General features: G+C 42.2%; 1 protein-coding gene across 1 annotated transcript in view; it reads left to right on the top strand.

Annotated features, from left to right (window-relative positions):
* COL22A1 (collagen type XXII alpha 1 chain) overlaps nucleotides 1-21611 on the top strand; it is a 900581-nt gene that overhangs the window by 707731 nt on the left and 171239 nt on the right. Inside the window, exon 41 of the mRNA XM_069220797.1 lies at nucleotides 15654-15731. Within this exon, the coding sequence (XP_069076898.1) occupies nucleotides 15654-15731 (78 nt within the window). The remainder of the gene's footprint in view (nucleotides 1-15653; nucleotides 15732-21611) is intronic.

Genomic DNA, 21611 nt, shown 5'->3' with positions numbered 1-21611 from the left:
GTGTCAGCCAGAATTCAGATAGACAGAGGTGTTAAGCAGGGCTGTGTTCTGGTTCCAATGCTTTTTCAACCTTTACCTGGCAGATCTGTGCACACAGCTAAACACCACTAGCTCCCATCCCCCCAAACTAAGAAACCATTCCCTAACAGCATTACTATATGCAGATGACATCGTCTTACTGAATCTCTCAGGTACAGGACTCTAAAAAGTGCTAAACACCTTCAATCACTATTGCACAACTAATGAGCTGGTGGTAAACATGGAGAAAACCAAGGTAATCATCTTTGGCAAACGGATAATTAAGAAAAATAAATGGTTCTGTGGGAACCAATCTGTGGAAAGAAGTAGAAGCTATAAATACATTGGTGTCTGGCTACAGGAGCGCTGGTTGCATCACCTGCACCTAAACACCCTGAAAGTGAGGTTGGCATTGCTACTTGCATCAGTTCTAGCCCTGGCCTCAAAACTACAAACCCCAATCTGGTGTCCACTCCTTACAGTGATAAAAGCTAAATTCCTGCCAGCCCTAACATACGGTTTGGAAATATATCCAAGCAAGCTGAACAACTTCATGAACATTGCACAAAGCAAGGTCTTTCACCTGCTCTTCCACACAACTCCTCGCCAGCACAGATTAGGTTGGAATTCGGATTATAAAATCAAACATTAGTACAAGATGGGGCATTGCTCAAATATGCATCCATGCTAAGACAGGTCCAACCAAACACACTAAAGGCACTGATTTGGGAGGAAATCACCACAAACCAGGTGGAAGTCCCAAATCTATGGCTAAAGAGAATCACTCTCACCATGAAGCATCTGCAGGCAGGGGAGCTATGGCAAAAGTTTTTACCCCACAAAAATTTCAAGCAACTTTTAAACAAACAAATCAACGATCTGGAGCAAGGACAAAGATAAGTTCAGAAATCGATCTCACTCTTGGATGACAAGTAACATATATAAGGCTCCAACAGCACAACCTTATGTGGCAGAAATATTAAAAACATCACTAAAAATAAAGGTGCTACATGCTAGACTCGGACTACTACCTGCATTGGAGGCTGAACCAAAATGGCTTAGACCCACAAACAACAGACGATGCAGACTTTGCGCCCAACACCGGGAAGACTTCATACACATCCTTTGTAGTTGCCCCGCTCTACTACCCTGGAGAAAGCTGTATCTGAAAAACATTTTCAACACCAATGGTGTCACAACATGCCGGGAAGCTATCCTGTTTAGTCTGAAAGGACTGACTCTGTAAAACATGGCCTGTTTTGCTAAATTTATTTTAAAAACAGAACATTCCTAAAAAATGCCATAAAAAAACAAGATGAGAAAACAAGCCCTCAATTGGCATAGGAAATTAACTCTGGCAGCCCCAGGCTTATGAGTAATGGCCGCAGCATTTCCACCAACAGCCCTCTGCATACTACTATTTATATTTTATCTGTTTAAATAAATAAAAAAACGTTTTCTGATGTTTTTCACCTAGATTCCCTTTGAGAAATCTCTAATTTAACAGTAAGGAACTCAGTGTTGTCCAGTAAGTATGACTATACATCTCAATACGATTAACACGTGAACAGGGCTTAACTGGACTAAAAACCACAAAGAAAGCAAGAATGTATTAATTGTTTTATGGTGTTTTTAACGTCTCCTCTTGTACGGTTGCAATGATTTTTAGTAATTACACAATAAAGCATAAACTTAAACTCAGTCAATTAAAAAAGTTTGTACTTAAACATTAGTTGGAAGAGGTTGGGTTTAAAGTGTTTGTGAAATGGTAGGAAAATAGTTACCAGGAGTTGTATTACAGAAGGTGGCACGAGTTTGCAATGGGCATGGTCACCCATTTTATGCACCCACAAGGCACTTAGGTATGACAGAAGGCGCCACAGATGCTTGTACACTGATCGCGCTGGTGCACATGTAGCACCAGAGATAACTCAAGAGGTCATTCCCTCATTTGCTTGGGGCATGGCAAAGAATGTCAGGAGGTCCACAAAAAAAGTGGTGCATTCTCAGTGTGCCTCCTGATGACAGCCCTCTGGATGGGGGGAAAGTGGGTCCCATAGACCCCTCAGACATCCCTTTGCAGGCGGTTGCAGTCACTTACTGCTCCTGTCTGCAAAGGAATCGCTGATCTCTCTTTAGAGAACAGTGAAAGATGGAACGTCTTTGAATTAGCCTCTCAGTATTTCACTTGAATGCATAGCACCCAGGGCAGCATGAGTTCACAGCAGCAAATTCATTGTTATAGGGTGCACTTTCACTTTTTGTGCACAGCACACCTATATGAAGGTGCACCATGACACAAACAAGAAAAGTGCACCCTATGACTAATAAGGGCCCTCAAAGAGATGGGATGTGATTGGAGAGCATCCCAGAGGAAGGTTCCACCAAACCATTATATTTTAGAAGTTGTTGAGAGGCAATGTTGGGAAACTGACCTTAGACTGTTGTTTAAGTGGCACAGAATGCACTCACTTATCTCTTCATCATCATGACAATTTACATTCATCATGATATACCAGAGAGGCATGTGATATGCTCAATCTCAAACTATCCATCCAAACAAAAAAGAACACACCACCAGCTTCATGGCACTACATGTGATTTAATACAGACTTAACAAGTCAAATAACAGACAACAGCCATAATCATGGTGCAAAACCCCTACACCTCTCACTCCACCCACCCTCTGCCTGTAGTTGGTTAAGAAAGTAAAGGTAAGAGTTTTTCCTCTTATATGGCATCCACACTGTTAGATTTGACTGCCTTGAACAACATAGTCAAGATGGAGGTAGATGGTATCGGGCTACTGTAACAGGTATACATAGTGATAGATGAACTTCCTTATCCAGTCTTTAGAAAATGAGCTAGGCACAATATTTAACTTGTTTGAAGGAGAGAAAACATCTTCATAACGTACTCTGGTCCAGGCTGGAACAGAGCTACAAGGATTTGGATATCAGCATTTATGAGCACCTAATTCACTAGTCAATTTGTTTATGTGATAGCTGCAAGGAAAAATATACTTTGGGTAATGAACTTCTCATTGAGCCTCAGATGGTTTACTCTGTCAAGTGACTGGCAATGACTGGTGGGTAAATAGACAATGTGAAGAGAATAGTGGTAACAGAGCTGCCCAAGATCACACAGCGAGTCTGAGAATACATTGGATCCAGTTGGGAAGCTCTGCTCAAGGTAAGAGGAAAATAAAAACTCAGATGGATCTGGCACTCAGAGACAATGAAGCATTAAAAATAACTAACACCCATAATGCGAAGACACACTTATAATAACATTCATGTTAGACCTGACAGCCTTACAGTGGTCACCCCTAACTTTTTGCCGCCTGCCTGCCGCCACTTTTTAGATACTGTTGTTGCTGGTTTTAAGACTCTGTGCACTTTACCACTGCTAACCATTGCTAAAGTGTATATGCTCTCTCCCTTTTAAGCATGGTAACATTGGATCATACCCCATTGGACTATTTAATTTACTTATAAGTCCCTAGTAGAGTGTGCTATGTGTACCCAGGGCCTGTAGATTAAATGCTACTAGTGGGCCTGCAGCACTGATTGTGCCACCCACGTAAGTAGCTCCTTAACCTTGTCTCAGGCCTGCCATTGCAAGGCCAGTGTGTGCAGTTTCACTGCCAATTCTACTTGGCATTTAAAAGTACTTGCCAAGCTTAAAGCTCCTCTTTTTCTACATATAAGTCACTCTTAAGGTGTGCCCTAGGTAACCCCTAGGGCAGGGTGCTGTGTAGGCAAAAGGCAGGACATGTGCCTATGTTGTTTACATGTCCTGGTAGTGTAAAACTCCTAAATTCCTTTTTACACTGCTGTGAGGCCAGCTCCCTTCATAGGCTAACATTGGGGCTACCCTCATATACTGTTTGAGTGGTAGCTGCTGTTCTGAAAGGAGTAGGAAAGTAATATTTAGTATGGCCAGAATGGTGATCCAAAATCCTGCTGACTGGTGAAGTTGGATTTAATATTACTATTTTAGAAATGCCACTTTTAGAAAGTTATCATTTCTCTGCACTTAAATCCTTCTGTGCCTTACAATCTATGTCTGGCTGGGTTTAGTTGACAGCTCCCTTGTGCATTCACTCAGACACACCAAACACAGGATACTCAGCCTCACTTGCATAAATCTGCATTTTGAATGGGTCTTCCTGGGCTGGGAGGGTGGCGGGCCAGATACTTACATGTCAAAGGACTGTAGCCTGCCCTCACACAAAGGACTACCACACCTGGCAGACAGGATTGAACTGAAAGGGGACCTTGTGCACTTCTAAGCCACTCTTTGAAGTCTCCTCCATTTCAAAGGCACATTTTGGTATATAAACAGGGCCTCTTCTCCTACCAACTCAGACACTTCCTAGAGAAGAGAACCTGACCCTGAACTTGCATCCTGCCAAGAAGAACTGCCTGGCTGCCGAAGGACTCACCTGTCTGCTTCCTGTGAAGGACTGCTGCTTTGTTGTTGCCTGCTGCCTTGCTGCTCTCTGGCTGTGGTGAGAAGTGCTCTCCAAGGGCTTGGATAGAGCTTGCCTCCTGTTCCCTGAAGTCTCAGGACCAAAAAGACTTCATCTCTACAAGAAGGACTCCTTGTGCGGCGAAAATCGACGCACGGCCTGCCAGAAACAATGCACAGCCTGCACCGCAGTGAAAAATTCACTGCACGCCGAACCGGAACGACACAGCCCAACTTCACAATGAGAAAATCGATGCAGCGCCAGCGTAATGACCGGAAATTCAAAGCATGGCCCACTGGATCCATGCAAAGCCAAGCTGGAACTACGCAGCCTGACTTCCAGAGAGGAATCGACGCAGCGCCTGCCGTGCAGTAGAAATTTCCACACAACGCCCACCAGATCGATGAAGCCCCTGTGACTTTGTCCTGTCAGTGCTGGAAATCTACGCATCGTCCCTGGGGCATCCGAAAACCCTGAAACCTGAAGAGGATCCACGACTGAGCGCCAGAAATCGACACACAGCCGTCCCTGCGTGAGAACTAAATGACGCATCACTGTGTGCAGCCCGAGAAATCGATGCACACCCCCTTGTTTTCCACGCATCTTCCCCGCTGCGGTTCTATGCGGAGATTTTGAACGCGAAGCAGGTACTTTGTGCTTGAAAGAGACATTTATTGTTTTTAAAAGACTAAAGACACTTAATATCACTTTTACAGTGATATCTCAACATATACATATTGCATTTTAATAGTTTTGACCTGCATCTTATCAGATATTATATATTGTTCTGAACACTGTGTGGTGTATGTTTGTGTTGCTATACTGTGTTATTGCATGAGTTATTGCACAACTACTTTACACTTTGCCTTCTAAGGTAAGCCTGACTGCTCAGTGCCAAGCTACCAGAGGGTGGGCACAGGATAATTTGGATTGTGAGTGACTTACCCTGATTTGAGTGAGGGTCCTTGATTGGACAGCGGGTAACCTGACTGCCAACCAAATACCCCATTTCTAACAATTAATTATAAAGCAAATATGTGGTAAAGACCTTGAGAGTGTCACAAAGTAAAACTGAATCTTAGTAAGTTCTTCACTCACAATTACTGTTAAATATACTGACTACAAATATCCATAATTAGCATATATATAAAAACGTGGGTCAGTGGAGATTATAAATTTGGTGGTGATATAAAAGTAGCACGAAGACAATACACAAAGGTGATGTGAAACACTATCTAGGCTGTCAGTTCTGCCCACTAATCTTTATCATCCCACAGGACCACTCAAGGCAGTAATAGCAAAGTTAAAATAGTAAATACACAGACACAACAGACAAGGAACTAAAGAGGAGTAGTGAAGAACAAAAAAAGATGGAAAAACAAATGAAAATCTGGTGGAATGAAAGCAAACAAATCACACTAAGAAACTGGTAACTAAGTAAGCAGGGATAAGAATGTGGCACGCTGGAAACTGGGAAGGAACGAAGGGACTTGGAAATGAGTAAAAAATAGTAGATGTTCAAGAAACAAGGGTGCACAAAATAGTGCTTGCTCAGGAAACAAGGACACACTGAATCAGTTCTGCTTCAAAGAAAACAGATTTAGACATAGCTCAGGAGTCAGAAATCTCTGCAAACAAGGGCTAGTAAGAGAAACTATGGGTCAGCCAAAGAGGAACACTGCACAAATGACCAACGCTGGACTGATGAAACAGAGGCTTACAAGAGCTTAATAGTGATGATATGCCTCAAGCATGCTATTTTCTTCCCATCCTTGGCCTGCAAGGGTGGAGATGAAGCAGTGAGCAGGGAATTTTAGGGATGGGAGGATTTAAAACATATAGGCCCTCATTCTGACCTTGGCGGGCGGCGGAGGCCGCCCGCCAAAGTCCCGCCGTCAGGTTACCGTTCCGCGGTCGAAAGACCGCGGCGGTAATTCTGACTTTCCCGCTGGGCTGGCGGGCGGTCTCCTTCAGACCGCCAGCCAGCCCAGCGGGAAAGAGGCTTCCACGATGAAGCCGGCTCGGAATCGAGCCGGCGGAGTGGAAGCTGTGCGACGGGTGCAGTTGCACCCGTCGCGTATTTCACTGTCTGCGCAGCAGACAGTGAAATACATGTAGGGGCCCTCTTACGGGGGCCCCTGCAATGCCCATGCCAGTGGCATGGGCACTGCAGGGGCCCCCAGGGGCCCCGCGACCCCCCCTACCGCCATCCGGATCTCGGCGGTCCGACCGCCGGGATCTGGATGGCGGTAGGGGGGGTCGGAATCCCCGCGGCGGTGCAGAAAGCTGCGCCGCCGCGGAGGATTCAATGGGGCCGCGGTACACTGGCGGGACCCCGCCAGTGGTGCCGGTCCGACCGCGGCTTTACCGCCGCGGTCGGAATCCCCATTGGAGCACCGCCGGCTTGTCGGCGGTGCTCCCGCGGTCCTCCGCCCTGGCGGTCAAAGACCGCCAGGGTCAGAATGAGGGCCATAGACTGCAACTTAACCCACACGGATCTGGAATGCTAGTTAAATTCAGAATGATTTTCGGGAAGCTGTAAATCAGGATTTATATAAGTCAAAAGGTTAATGGTTTAAAAAAAAATGTCTTTTAGGACAATAGCATGCTAATTATGACAAAACTCGACATGGATCTGAAATGCAATGGAATTTTGAAATATTGTCCAAGAGGCTGAAAGTCAGTTTATTAATATAGCAGGAGGTCAGTCTTAGAAATAGCCCCACCAAGGGTGGGCACAAGAGCATAATGAGTAAATATTGACAGACCCTAAAAGCAATACAACATCGAACATACATTAGGTGTGGGTGGAACTGGCAGAGTTTCATTCCGCAGAATTCCACAGAGTTACATAAAAACTCTGTGAGATTCAGTGGACTTGCGTCAAGGGGTGGAAATATGCATATTATGCTGCTCAAGCTGCAATTTAGCAACAGTAGTGTGAGAAGCACTGATAAATCACAGCAAACGGCACCATGGTGTGCACAAGAGCATGCTGCCATTCAAGTTGATCAACTGCTGCTCAAGTAGAAAATCTACTCGAGCAGCAGGAATTTTACTCAAAATGCAGCTCTCCCACCACGACAACCACATTGGAAAATGGTGCTAGGGGATGCCAAATCTCACTCACATTTCTGGAGCCTCGTGAGAAACAACTCCACCACACAGCGATTGGTGGATTTTTCCTGGAACTCCAAAATCTGCCATTTTCAAATTAACTAAACATTCCACCCACCCCTAACGTACATCTCTAGAGTCCAGGTGGCTGGATGCAAAAGAATGGACCTCCTCAGAGAATGACTGCTCAGACTCCAAATCACACCTGGACAGCCTAGTGGTTAATGAATGGTCTGACTCCTATCCACTATGACTGCCACTCAGTGGTGATTACATGAATATAGGGCATGCAGGAGGTACGGTAAGAAGACTCCACAACACAGGAAAATGCTAATCTCTAAAGCCAGGTTTTCTCAGTATGCACACCAATACTGTCATGATGGCATAAGAATGGCAGTATTACAGGGCTCCTTCAGGGCTTTAGGACCAACGTAAAGACCAATGCTGGAGATACAGTGAGCTCATAAGCTATTATGAATCATACAATCTTGGCCCAGAAGAGCTACCTCTATGATTCAAGCCCTCCCTACAAGTACAAAACAGCAGGCTGACTGCATTATGCTGTTGACAAATTACAGGTGTACAATTAAAAGAGATTGCCTTATACCTTCTTTTAGGGAAGATGTGTAAAATACCCCAATTCCCATTCTTGGGCTGGGACCACAATTTCTATCTTCTGTCACTCCTCTGGTAGGATTCTTTGTAATGAGGGCTGAGGAGGCTGAATTGAGGACCATCACGTCCTCATATACCACTGATTGCTGATCCACAGGACTAAGGCATCTGAAACCAGACCCTGCACAAAGTGTGAAACCAAGTCCTCCACTCCACCAGGCAGTTCTGATTCAGCAAGGGAGAACATAGAGTAGTTCTGTGAAAGGTTGCAGAGGGAGGGAAGTCAGTGAACATCCTATCTGCTGCCCTTTGATTTATTAGCCTGATAAAGTCCCTTGATATTTGGAGGGTCATAAAGCAGAGGTTACTGTCTGCCATACAGATTCCTACCCTTATTTGAAGACCTTGGCTTGACAATGGATGGCTGAACTTGCATTGTTTCGAGTAGAATATCTTCCCTTGATTACCAATGTCAGTGGTGTGTCTAGAAATGAGGTTTTTAGGTGCGCGGAGACTAAACTTTGGGCCACAGATTAAACTGGGAGGGGGGGGGGTGCTGCAAAGGTGTATACATGCACACCACACAGTTGGGTTTGTTGTGTGATTCGTGAAGGTTGTTAAGCAATTCAATGAATTTCAACTGCAGTGAGTCATATAGAGAGTTCAGATTATGTTGAAAGCCTTCCACATTTCTGAAACCCCCATAATGTACCTATACAACATTTTATCCTACTTATAATCTTTTAATGAAGCTTTTGGAATGTTTTTATTTAATTATATTAAAGTATGTGATAATGTATAATGTGGGCACACCTTTAAAAAACTGTGGACGCTTTTACAGAAAGTAAGGAGCAAACTGCAACTCTCGGAAGGCATGTAACCATAGAGTGTTTCACACTGTCAGGGAGAGTGGTTTGCAGTCCTTTACTGGATGGGGGATGAAAGGGTGCAGACAGTTGCTGAGGTAGACTGGGATAAATATCTTGGAAGGAGGAAAATTGAACAATATAGATTTCTGATGTTTCATTTTGTGGTTAGATAGGTAGGCCCAGAATATACCTGAATAGTGAGGAAATATTCAGATTTGGTATCTGCCAGTCACTTTTATGATATGAAGGGGGACTGGGACCGAGTCTGATTGTAAGAGGTTTCTTGTTGCATTCATGTGGTTTCTGCCTGAAGAATAAATCCTTACTTTCTTATGTAATCGAGTATGCTTTAAAGGTGAACAGGTGAAAGGAGAATAATTGCACAAGTCCTGCCTGGTTAAGTAGACCACCTAATAATGTCGATGTTTGGAAAATGAAAACAGGTGTAAATGTTGACTGAAGAAATACTTAATTTTGGTTTTTTATGCTGACTCAGGCTGCCTGATGCAAGTGCATAAGATATGAATCAGCTTCAGGAAAAGACCATTATTGTGACTTGGCATCCTTCATAAAACGTTTACGTTTTTATAATAAAACCATTTCTTGTAAAGATATATACCAGTGGTTCCCAACCTCTGGGGGTCCGCAAAGCTTCCTCAGGGGTCCGCGACTGCTTAGAAAATTAAATAATATTATCAGATTAGGTCCCCAGCTTTCAGTAATGACTCAGTGGGGGTCCCTGGATTCCAATAATGATTCATTGAGGGTCCCTGGGTTCCAGTATTGATAAAGTGGGGGTCCATAAAAGCCAACAGGTTGGGAACCAGTGATGTATACCATATGTCCACCATTTCTATGCAGTGTAAGTAACAGATGTTACTATGACCATATTTAAGGTGCTCAATTTGCCACCTCAGGAGGAAGAAGGAGTCTTGGGATTCAAACTTGTGACGTACAGTACACAAACGTTGTCTGTTTTGAGTGTTCAACTCACTGAGACATCCTCCAGGCATATAGAAAATCATGACACATGCCCTCAAGTTCTTAGGCAAAATGCATGCAGATTCTTCCCCCACAGTGGAAATTGACCTCTAACATTACTTGACAAAACTAAACATTATACAAGCCCTAGTCTTCAATGCAGACACACAGACCGACAAGAATGGGTGAAGAGGTCGGTCGAAGGTCAAATGGACTGACGGATGAATATTTAATTGAAGTGTCTTATATTCTGGCTTCATTTCCATGTAAGAGTTTTCCTTCTTCACTAAAAATTGCAGTAGACTGTCAATACCAATGTAATACATGGCACTAGTGTGATCATCTATAGGAACAGATACAATCCACTCTGCATATCGTTTCTGGCCTTGCATCTTAGGTATAATAATTCACATTTAAAACTGCAAATCAATATTTGCAACCCTGTGTCAAATGTAGGTCTACCACATCACACAATGAGCAAGGACTATAACTCTCTGTATGCCATGATTTATTAAATGAACAGCCCAATGCTAATCTAATTTTTATATCAGCTAAAGAGGTTGATGGGCCTAGATTCACACAGCAGGTACTCTGAGTAGCCTGTTTTGTATTCTAAGGACACAAGTGTTGTTTGTGAAAATGATGATTTGCTTTTTCTAGCTAATTGTTGAATGCAGCACTAGGGTTATGTTGTTAATTTTAGCATTAGTTCAGTTTAAAGGGTAAGACCCTTCTGTATATTTCGCTGGACACTTGAGAGGCCCTATAAACTCATTATTTCACATGGCTCATTAAGAAGGAGTGCTGGGCCCTTGGAATAGAATCATCTGAAAGGTTTGTCTGCGCACTCAAAGTAATTCTTATTAGGATGGAATTTATTTCTACAGTTTCAACAACGAAAATAGAGATTTTAAAAAGGTGCACAGCTTAAGCTGCGTTTACCTCATTCAGCGATTTACAGTCAACAGTTGTGGTTTCTGCTTCTCAACTATATCTTAATCTTGAGTACTAATCGCCATAAATAACTGTACAATGAAGCATTCAAAAACACATACTAAAAGTATGACAATTAATCAGGGTTAGCAAAGAATGTGCTTGTGAAATATCTGCACATACTAACAGTACCACAACGCTAGAAGACGTCCTAAGCATGATGTGAACTAAAATCTCCCTTATTAATGCATTTCTTTTGTTGTCACGTGCCAGTGCCATATGCATGCAAACTAAGTGGTTGGGGTTACTCTGCCACAAACTTGACAGATATCCTGTCCACCATATCACAGTTCCATTATATCCTATGGAAATCATAATTCTGCGGACGGAATATCTGTCGCGTGTGTGACGGAGTAACCCATCCGCCAAACTCTAAATCAGGGCCCTAAAATTCAAGTTGGTACCTGCCTTGTAACAACAGGACTTTGAAATGTATATAATTTATTTTAGATAAATAAAACATAACATTTTGCTTTTTTTTTTAATTTCTGCTCTGGTCGTATACATTTTGGAGCATATTTATCATAGTGTTGCATCGTCCTGCGCCACACAAGGGGAAGCAGGGGCAACAGATTTATCAAGCCACGCAAAGCCACCTTGTGTGGCCCTGAATGCTTGATGAATCTAGAGTAAAGCAAGGCAACGCAAATTGTTGCCTTGCGTTACTCTGCCCCAGGGAGGTGTTCGATGGGTGGAGCATGGGTGTTCCCACTCATCCATCCATGGATTTTGGTGCATTCTCAGATTACAGATTATCCATTAGTGGTAGACCTGGGAATGCGTCAAAATGCTATGCCTCCCCAGGGGTACGCCTCCCAGGGGAGGTGTAACAAAGAGAAATATCTTTATTTCTCCTCGTTTTCGCCTTCTTCTATATGTGCTGCATTCTACTTTTTTATGAAAAAAAGGTGTCCCTTCCTGCACAAAAACAATCCTGCCTGCAATGCAGACACCCTCGCACTATGACACAAGGGTGCCTGCATTAGTGCTAGGCAGCCAAAAGGGTCAAGAATATGCCAAATTCCTGCCTTTTCCCTTTTGCGCAGTGCAGCGCACTACGGGGCTTGGTGCATTGCACTGCGTGAAAGTTTGATAAATCTTGTCCTTTGTGTGTGTCACTACTTTGCTACCTCTTACATACTTTCAGAGTTACTGGATGTATGTAGCAAGGGAGCGCAAAATTATGTGACAACATTGACTAAATTATATAGCATACTGTGCTACATTCTGCGGCAGCATTAGTTTGCTAGTTTGTTATTATAACCCATACTAATATCATGTAAACAAAGGGTGTATGTTATAGGCACGCTATAACAAGTGCTTAGTTTGTAAAAGAAAGAGTGTCAGTGCCTGAAGCTCTGCTAAGACCAGGGACGGTGCAATTAGATGTTGGCGTGCTGAATACCAGGTATAGAGTATTGCAATGATCAAATGTAGCTGAGATGAGTTCATTTAAAATGATAAGCAAATTGGAGAAGGTGATGAAATACACCATTTGTTGAGAATATGAAAATGACAGAAAATTGAGATGGCCACTGATAATTTCTGGTGGCATGTTTAGACCAATGTTCAGTTCAACTTCCAGGGTATACAGGTCTCCCTGGCTTTTCTCCCTTTAGGTCCCTTGATCTCTCTAGTTTATTCCCAGTGCCAGAACCTCACTGAGCTTCTCCTTTTGGGCAGGCTCTCATCCTACAGGGCCAGGCACACTCCTTCCCTATCTTATCAGGCAGCCATTTTGCAGGGTCTGGGCAGACCCTCAACTCTTACAGCAGAAAGTGTAATGCCCCCTCACCTCTGGATGACTGACTGCCATAGAGACACAAGCCCTGGTCATATGGTAGTTCTATGAGTTCTATTAAGAGCCCTCCTTTCCTTGATCATGACAAAATTGGAACTGGTGCCAAGTGGGGAGTTTAGGATCACGTTTTTATACACATTTTACAGACAAGGGACGTGGATCGATGTCTAAGATATCAGCACAGGAGTGAGAGGATTCTCTTTAAATGTCATTTTCTGGCTGTTACCCGGACACAGCCTTTGTACTAGGTGATAACTGACACAGTAGGTAGCAATAATGCTGGCTCCAAGCAAGAGTATCCAAAACAAGGCACAACGAATAGTGAGATCATTGTGGCTGGCTGGCATGAGCCTTCCTGAAGCAGTAATCAGGGACGGACTAAAAGACTGGCATTGCTTAGAAGCTTCTCCCGCCTTGAACAACAGAAACTGCAGTCCCAACCCTCACTCTACCATCTACTGAATAGCAGTGCTTAGGAAAAAATAATCAGCTTCCTTTTGCCAACAACAACCTCACTGAATTTCTAAGAGGAGCTACCGTCCAGCTACAGGAATCCAGTCAATACACATATTGTCTTGGGAGCTGAATCCACCCTCCATTTTGTGCTATGTTAAACCAGGGGGATCTAAAGTGGATCCCACTGGTCTCAGTACTCAGACTCTACTCACACACAGAATCCTGCTACCATACACATGCTACTCACTCACTGAATGTAAACATGTTCAGCACCTATACGGAATATTAGCATACAAATGAGGGGTTGGATCATAAAAGGACCCTGTAAACTGCTCTCTCCCTGAAACTGAGAAAAAATCCTGATTACACTATTGATCCAGAGAAGCTCAGTACATTCCACCACTGCTTTCTGTGAATCACCCAAGGGATCGATAGTGGTCTTTTATCCACCAGGAGCACACGCTTGGCGCGCTCCTCCAGGTAACAGAACAGGTTCTGTAGCACACGTTCCCAGAGACAGGACTAGGCCTTGACACAAACACACTAGAGAGTGAGTAGCTGGGCACTCAGGGAAGGGGGCGCACTTGTTTACCATTCAGGGGACATTCTGGTCCCTAAACCTATGTAAACTCTATGTCATTGTTAATCCTTATCATTATTTGAATGTCATGTGGATGCATAAAATATTTGTAGCCAAATAATTCAAACAGAAGAGCAAGTGCAGTGGTTCATAACCTCTGGTCCATGAAGCCTCTACAGAAATCCGTGACTGCTTAGAAAATTTATAAATATTAACAGATTAATAAAGTGTATATAAATAAATTAGCTAAATGTACAATTGAACATTTTTACAGTAAATGTCTAGGAATTTGAAATTGAAGGTTAAAAACCAAATTAGCATCCTCAAATTAGTTCATGTGAAAACTGCAGGTGAATGAAACAGAATATAGTATGGATGATGTGTGGCTACATTTGACTTTAGAAAAGCTCCAACCCTCCTATTGAAATTAAATGTTATTTGTTGCAAATTAAGTCAAATGTGTTATTGTGTGTATATGGTTTTGATGGAATGCTTGTTTCAGTATTTTTTGTGTATTGTTTTGCAGTTCAAATCATCAACAATGTTTAGGCTCGGGTCCCCGGCTTCCAGTAATGACTCAGTAGGGGGTCCCCGGATACCAAAAATGATTCAGTGGGGGTACCCCGGTTCCAGTAATGATAAAGTGGGGGTCCACAGATGTCAAAATGTTAAGATACAGTTAGCTGGTGGAAGAACATAAAGTTTAAACAAGACAGATGATAAAATAGACCACAGGTCTGGGGAGCAGAATGAGAGCACTCACTATGACTTGCTTAACCCTATGGCTTAGAAACTCAGGGGCAGATTTAAGAGCCCCTTGCACCGTCACATTAGCATCATTTTTTTATGCTAATGTGGCTTTAGATGGCCAAAAAGCCACACCAGATTTACAAAGTGGCGCAATGCATACATTGTGCCACTTTGTAACCCTTTGTGCTACATTATGCATGAGCCATGCATAATATGTGCAAAGGGGGCATTAGTGGGGCCAAAAAAAGTGCCATTTTTTTTGCCACTTTTAACGGCTGCTCAGAGCAGGCATTAAAAGACGGCACACCATTATTCAGAATGGGATTTGCAGGATTAGCATCACAATTTTTTACGCTAATCTGCAAAGCTTCTAATTTACATAAAAACTTTGCTACTAGTTCCCTAACTACTGCGCGCACATGGTGGCGTTGGGGGCCCTAACGGGCGCAAAAAAGTGGCGCTGCAGTGGGCACAGCACCACTTTTGTTAAATCTGCCCCTCAGTGAGCTGGGTCAGAGCTGTGACCCCTGGCTATTGAAATCTGCCACCCCAATCAGCAGCAAGTGACGATCGTGCTATACTGTGTGACATTCTATAGTAACTTTTGATCCACTTGAGTTAAAACACATTTTTATTAAATCTGTAACTATGCAGCAAGTGGCAAATGACGTCAATTCATAAACATGCAGAAACCCCTGTGCAGAATGTCATAGTTCCAGTGACAGCAGTGGAAGTGCATATTTTCAGTAACTAATACTGAACACTAAAGATGCTGCAACTGTGCCGCTGTGCCTCAGCGAAATATCATGCCGCACTTGTGAGCTGAATATGGCCAAGTTATCCTAAAAACATGTCTGCTCTACATGGATCCGTTCTGAACGGGAAAAGCATTTAACTGTATTTTCGACATGTTGAAAAAACACCATTTGATTTTCTTTGTAAGTCCTTGTACTTTGCACCTCTTTTCCGACCTTAATTGTGATTGTTTTGTCTTTGAAGGGGGACAGAGGGTCTCCTGGTCTCCCCGGGCAACTTGGAGACCAAGGCCCAAAAGGAACTGGAGTTGCAGGACCACCGGTAAGTATTGCAGATAAATCCATTCGCACTCTTTAAAGAAATTAATACTTCATCTAGTGTGAGTTCAGGTTTGTTTACATCAAAGAATTTGAAATAATGAGAAGAAATCACTTACATTACTTCATCTAAAACCTATACTAACTGATGTGATCCTAACAGAATGCAATCCTTGTATGTTGAATGTCACTGTACACTCGATCTATTACTTTGATCAATTTTTACAAATTTGAGATTCACGTTTTTAGGAAGCTCAAAATTATAAGTCTGTGGCTTTCCCCCATTCGATTTTAACCTGTGTGTTTCACACTTCAAACAGTTTTCACCCAAATCAGGATTCCAAGATGCACAAACTTATCGTTCTCTGCGGGTTCTTCCCATTTGATTTCCACCGGTGCATTTCACGCTTCAGAACGAGGAAAGATTTGACTTGTTTCCTTCTTATCCCCATTCTGAGGTGCAGAACTCGGAAAAATGCAATCATTCCCTAAACGGTAAATACTGCACCATGTGGAATCAGTATTTACCAGGCGCAGTAAAATGACACTTAATAACGTGTTTGTATATTATTCCTACTCTTCTAATCTTAATATGGTGAGAACTTAAGCAATAAACCTCCAGAATTGCTCATAGTCTAATAATAACATGAAAAGTACATGTTACTATTCACTTTAAATTGACAATTTTATTAAGTTACGTAAAGAGGGAGTATTCTTTTCAAACAAGCACTTTCTTAATGTGTACTCCTTCCCACAAAAGCAGGTCCTCCGAATCTAATATCCCTACTTGACACACCCAAGAGGGCTCCAAGAATAGCCACAGATTGCCATCTGAAGAGCCTCTTGGCCTCCTCTAGACTATCAGTGCTTCCTCGTACTGTACTCCGAGCACACTGATGCATGAGGATAATTACACATTGTCGGGGTTTGATAAATGACACTACCAGAAACCTCCTCGGGTTTGTTACTCTAGCTTTCACTGCAGTGGTTGCTGCAATACATCACTCTCACCTAATCCTTCATTAATGATCCCATCATGAGGTTTGGTTTCTCCCTGGTTGCTTAAATGCTGATTGCCCAGCAGGTTATCTGCAGCTAAAGTTTGTTTTTCACCCTGTTGCCTCTTGATTTACGTCTCCATCTAAAGGCTGGCCGTGGCACCGTGTGACACAGAACGTCTCTCAAGGATGACTTGAATTGACTATCTCAAGGCGTCTAATAAGGATCCTGTTGTCTGCATTGCCAAGGCTGTAGCACCGGGTATCAGCTCCTCAATACGCACTGAAAGGGACTTAAGTCTGACATGGAGTCCTTGGTTGGTCACACAGATTGGGCATGTATTGCAATGAATGTACTAATCGTTGACTAAATCAATTTACAGCCTAATGCACTATTCACACTCACCAAACTGGGTTATGCTATTTGCACACAGAGGGGCATATTTATGAAAAGTTGTGCTGCGCCTAGTGCAGAGCCACTTTTCTTGCACCATTTAGCACCCCCCTAATGCCACCATTGTAGCGCCCTATTTATAATATGTCGCACCATGGTGGTAGTTAGGGTGACTAGCGTCATAATTTTTTACGCTAGTCCGGCGCTTTGCGGGACTACCATCCAAAAATGATGACGCTAATCCTGCAAAGCACCCAGAGGCCTATTCTAATCAATGGGAGCCTCTTTTTAACAGCTGCACTTAGCAGGCGTTAAAAAATGCCAATAACAGTGGCCCAAAGTAATCTTATAGATTTCTTTGCGCCATTTTTTCGGCCCCTCTATCGCCGGAATGCATGCATGCATTCCGCCACTTCGTAAATGTGGCGCAGCGTTTTTCCCATCCAACGCCACATTATCGTCAATAGAATGATGCTAATGTGGCATTGGAATGGCGCAAAGACTCAATAAATCTACCACCAACTGTTTCAGAATGTGTGCAATTTGCAAAGTGACTTATATACTAAAAGGTTTCAGGGTAAATAGTTTATTTGCAAGGGGTTGTAAAATAACCTAACTAATGGCTATTATCTAGGCAGGCCACAATTTACAATCCCACGTGATTGGCTGGAAATGCAAGGATATATATTGTAAGTGAGAGAGGAGACCTCCATCCTCGCATTTACATTCTCAAATGGTAAACATTCAAAATAAAAAAAAAACAGTCCATGTATGACAAAGGCACAGGTGCGGCTTTTAAAAATAAATTATTTCACTTTGGGAAAACTTTGTGGGAGCAGGCAGTACTCCCCTGATCCTCTGCCTCTTCCCTCCACAGCTACGAACAAGATCCCCAATGGGGAATCTGTCCCATTGGGAAAACATAAACTTTGTTCTTAGTTACACCCAAAGTCAGCAACTGTAACCGATAAATGATTTGCGATTGCAATTGATTTCTCAAACCATTGATACATTCCATTGCAAATCCAAAACAGAGGAGTATGCCTCCTTCAGGCTTCCTCCTACTTGTGGTTCTTACAGTGTTTAATTTGTCAATAAAACGTGCCGGTGCCCAAAGCCCTCCTCTTTAAAACCGTGGCTGCTGGAATTAAATGTGCGAGCAGGGATTACTGAGCCAGTGTAATCCTGAAGCCATCTCGGGCCTCTTCAATCCATTAATAGCCACTCCCTGCCCTTTCTGTTCACTCTCGCAGCTTTCTACTTTCTCCCATTGTGACGCTTTTTCGTTTTCCTCTTCCTCCGTCTTTCCCATATGTGCCTTTTTTTTGCAGTAAATGCTTGCGGCAGAAAAATAGGTGCCGGCCCTCAAACATAAGGAAACAACAAGCACAAATTAAGCACTGGGTTCGTAATTTATTACAGAAGCCCTCGACTCATAAAATGGCTTTGATACGTTTTAAAATGCTGTTTGGTGGTTGCAAACAATGTTTGTGAATTGCGGGCTTTATGACCGCAACAGACCTTTGTACATTAGGCCCTCACCTAGGTGTGTAGGGAACACCCTGCTGCTCGCTTGTAAATCACTTGAGTGACTATGCCCAAAATAAATCATGCTGGCCACACCAACTTTGATAAGTTGACAAATTCATATAGTCTTACAACACAGGACAATGACAATCAGGATTTATCATGAAGTGCATAGCTCATTGAGATCAATGACTAGAACCAGTATTTATTCGGTGTTTAGCTACTTAAAAGTGTCATAGAGGAAGGAAGGCCAACATTTGAATAGAATTATTGATAAAGTCACCTTAAATGTAATGTCTTGGAGAAATGCAAAGTTATCTTTGGAATTAAATATATAGGATGAACGAGACGATAATTCCAGAAGCTTACTAATTTGAAAAACTCACACGAAAGTCTATTTTCTACAACTGATTAAATTGGCAACAATTAATTACTTTAAATTACCCAGTTGGTTCAGAAGTCGTTTGGTTATTCATGTTTGCACCGAACCCTCGCCTGAGGAAGAATTGGATGCAATCCATTAGTTTAATAAAAAAGGAACGTATTAAGTTGTAATCACTTCACAATCGCACATCTTCCTTCCCACAGTCACAATTAACAAAGCTCTGCAACAAAAGCAAACCGCCCTTGTATAGTTTGCCGAGCCCCCTTGGATCTCTTGTCACTGATCTTGTTAGTCGTGCTTATCATAACAAGCTAAGCTTTGGTTTTCTGTCCGAAGATACAAGTGAAAGTTAAAGCTTAGTAATCAAAGGGAGAGAATTCCAGATAGATTGGGTTTGCTCAGAGAAAGCTCCACTGCCCCGGGAAGAAAGGCAAAACTTAAGAGAACTAATAAGGCCTTGTCTTTGTTCTGCAAGCTACAAATTGTGGTGAAAATGTTGAAAAGCGAGACATGAAATATTAAAACGGATGCTGGCGGTGACTTTCCTAAGACCTGTGATGGCTCTGATAGACACTGTGTGCTTGTCGAAGTCAGCACAGCAGGAACCGCAGAAGGCCTGATTAAAACGCATAGCAATGGTCTAGGCAGGAGTTCATATTCCTACAAAATACTGTAGCTCTAAGTTTCTTCGTCAACAGAGGGATGATTAGTTTTGCTTTTGTGGTGTGTGGTAGCAGTTACTACCTAATCTGATCCGGAGTTCAAAAAATGCATTTACTTCACAAATTGATTCATGTTATTAGGCCTTTTCTGCAAGATGAAATGGAAGATTGAACATTTCTGAATGGATTGAGTAAGACCATGAAAGTCTCTCTTTGTGCCCAGATAGAATCTCAGCTCCTAATGAGTCATACATGCGTAATACAGTACCACTTTAATGGTACAGCAGAGCTGGACAAGGCCATAGCTACACAGCTGGCATTCCACATGGAGCAGATAGGCCTCATTATCATAAAACATTGGGTAATCTAAACAGGATAAATTAATATAGAGCTCCAGAGGAGATGGAGTTACAAGATAGAAACTAACAGTTTTTCTTTCAAGTTAATGTACAGAGAATAAACCAAAGGAGCTGTTCGTGTCTCTACCAAATAGGCCAGACATATCCTCATTCTACTCAAACCACCCTTTTACAAACAATGATTCTGGGTGCATTGAAATACATGTAGGAAGAAAAAAACAGCAAATGTGCTTCATGTAGTACTATAGACACAAACTGTGAAGAAGCATTAGGTATGTTGTCAAGTCATACGGCCACCATTTTAGTATACCATTATGATATGCAAGATGTGACTAGGGTGACCCATGTGACCTAATGATATATATATATATACATATATTGTCAATGTACATGGATGTGCAGTTAATAACAGTATATTTATACTTACCTATGCATACATACCTTCACAATATTGTTGTTGTCTATATTGTGGATAAGACATTTTTAATATTTGTTATTCACAACTTCAGAACATATAATTGTTTGGCTTAAAACTATGGAATCTTTCTTTTAGCAGCAACAATAACCTTCAGGAAATTATCCATAACATATGTTATGCAACAACCCAATTAACTGAAATACAGTTTAAAAGATGAACAACTTAAATGTACTAATGCATTTATAATACAAAATGAAAATGCATTATCAAAGTGACAAAAATGATAGTCCCTTATGGAGACCTTCAGCATCACAAATGTGGCTCAGAGCTGCCATAGATGTGATTTTTGGGCTTGCAATACATTGTAAGCAAAGTCAGTCCATCTGCATGAATCCAATCATAAGTTTCTGGAGTTACCCTCCAATGGTTTTGGGAAGATAGTATTCCTCAGAGTTGTATAAAGCCCTTCCCCAGGTGGTGTCATCTTTCTTGGATGTACTACCAGAATATAGTTTGTATCCAGAATATTCGCTGCCAGCATATCACGTCAAAACTTTGCAGATATCCCCTGTACCGTTTTTTGAGTGCCATGGACTACGAAGCATTTCTAATAAAGAAAATGGGACCACCACAACCTTTGTGACAGAGTATGCCATCCTCTAAACTCTAAATAGGGCCTATAGTCTTCTTGAGCAAGGCCAATAGTTGTGAAGTGTCCTGGGTAGTTCCCCAAGTATGTTCCTCAGAATATAATTAGCTTTTCATTATCAGGAAAACCAAGGAAGCCAAGGACCAATGGTCTTATGTATTTGAGTCTGATAGAATTATGTTCTGATATTTAATAACCTCTTATAGAATAATGATTCGGAAACATTATCTTGCTGAATGTGTACCAAAGATTATGTATTACTTTCACATTTCAGGCAGTTATCCACTACTAAGAGGAATATGTTGACTTTTATTTAACTACTATGATGTATTCTTTGATGCTCTTGTCTGCAGGCATAAAGTACACATCTTACCAGAGCAAAAACAATGGCAACAATAATGGAGGCTTTATGCAATATGCATCTTAAGTCCCCTCCATTGAGCCATGAGAACTGCCATTTCAAATGCCTTTATCATATTTAGTATGTATTCT

The sequence above is a fragment of the Pleurodeles waltl genome, chromosome 2_2 (genome assembly GCF_031143425.1).
Source record: "Pleurodeles waltl isolate 20211129_DDA chromosome 2_2, aPleWal1.hap1.20221129, whole genome shotgun sequence".
NCBI classification, from domain to species: domain Eukaryota; kingdom Metazoa; phylum Chordata; class Amphibia; order Caudata; family Salamandridae; genus Pleurodeles; species Pleurodeles waltl.
The sequence above is the reverse complement of the archived record's forward strand: the minus strand, read 5'-3'. Positions and strand labels throughout refer to the sequence as shown.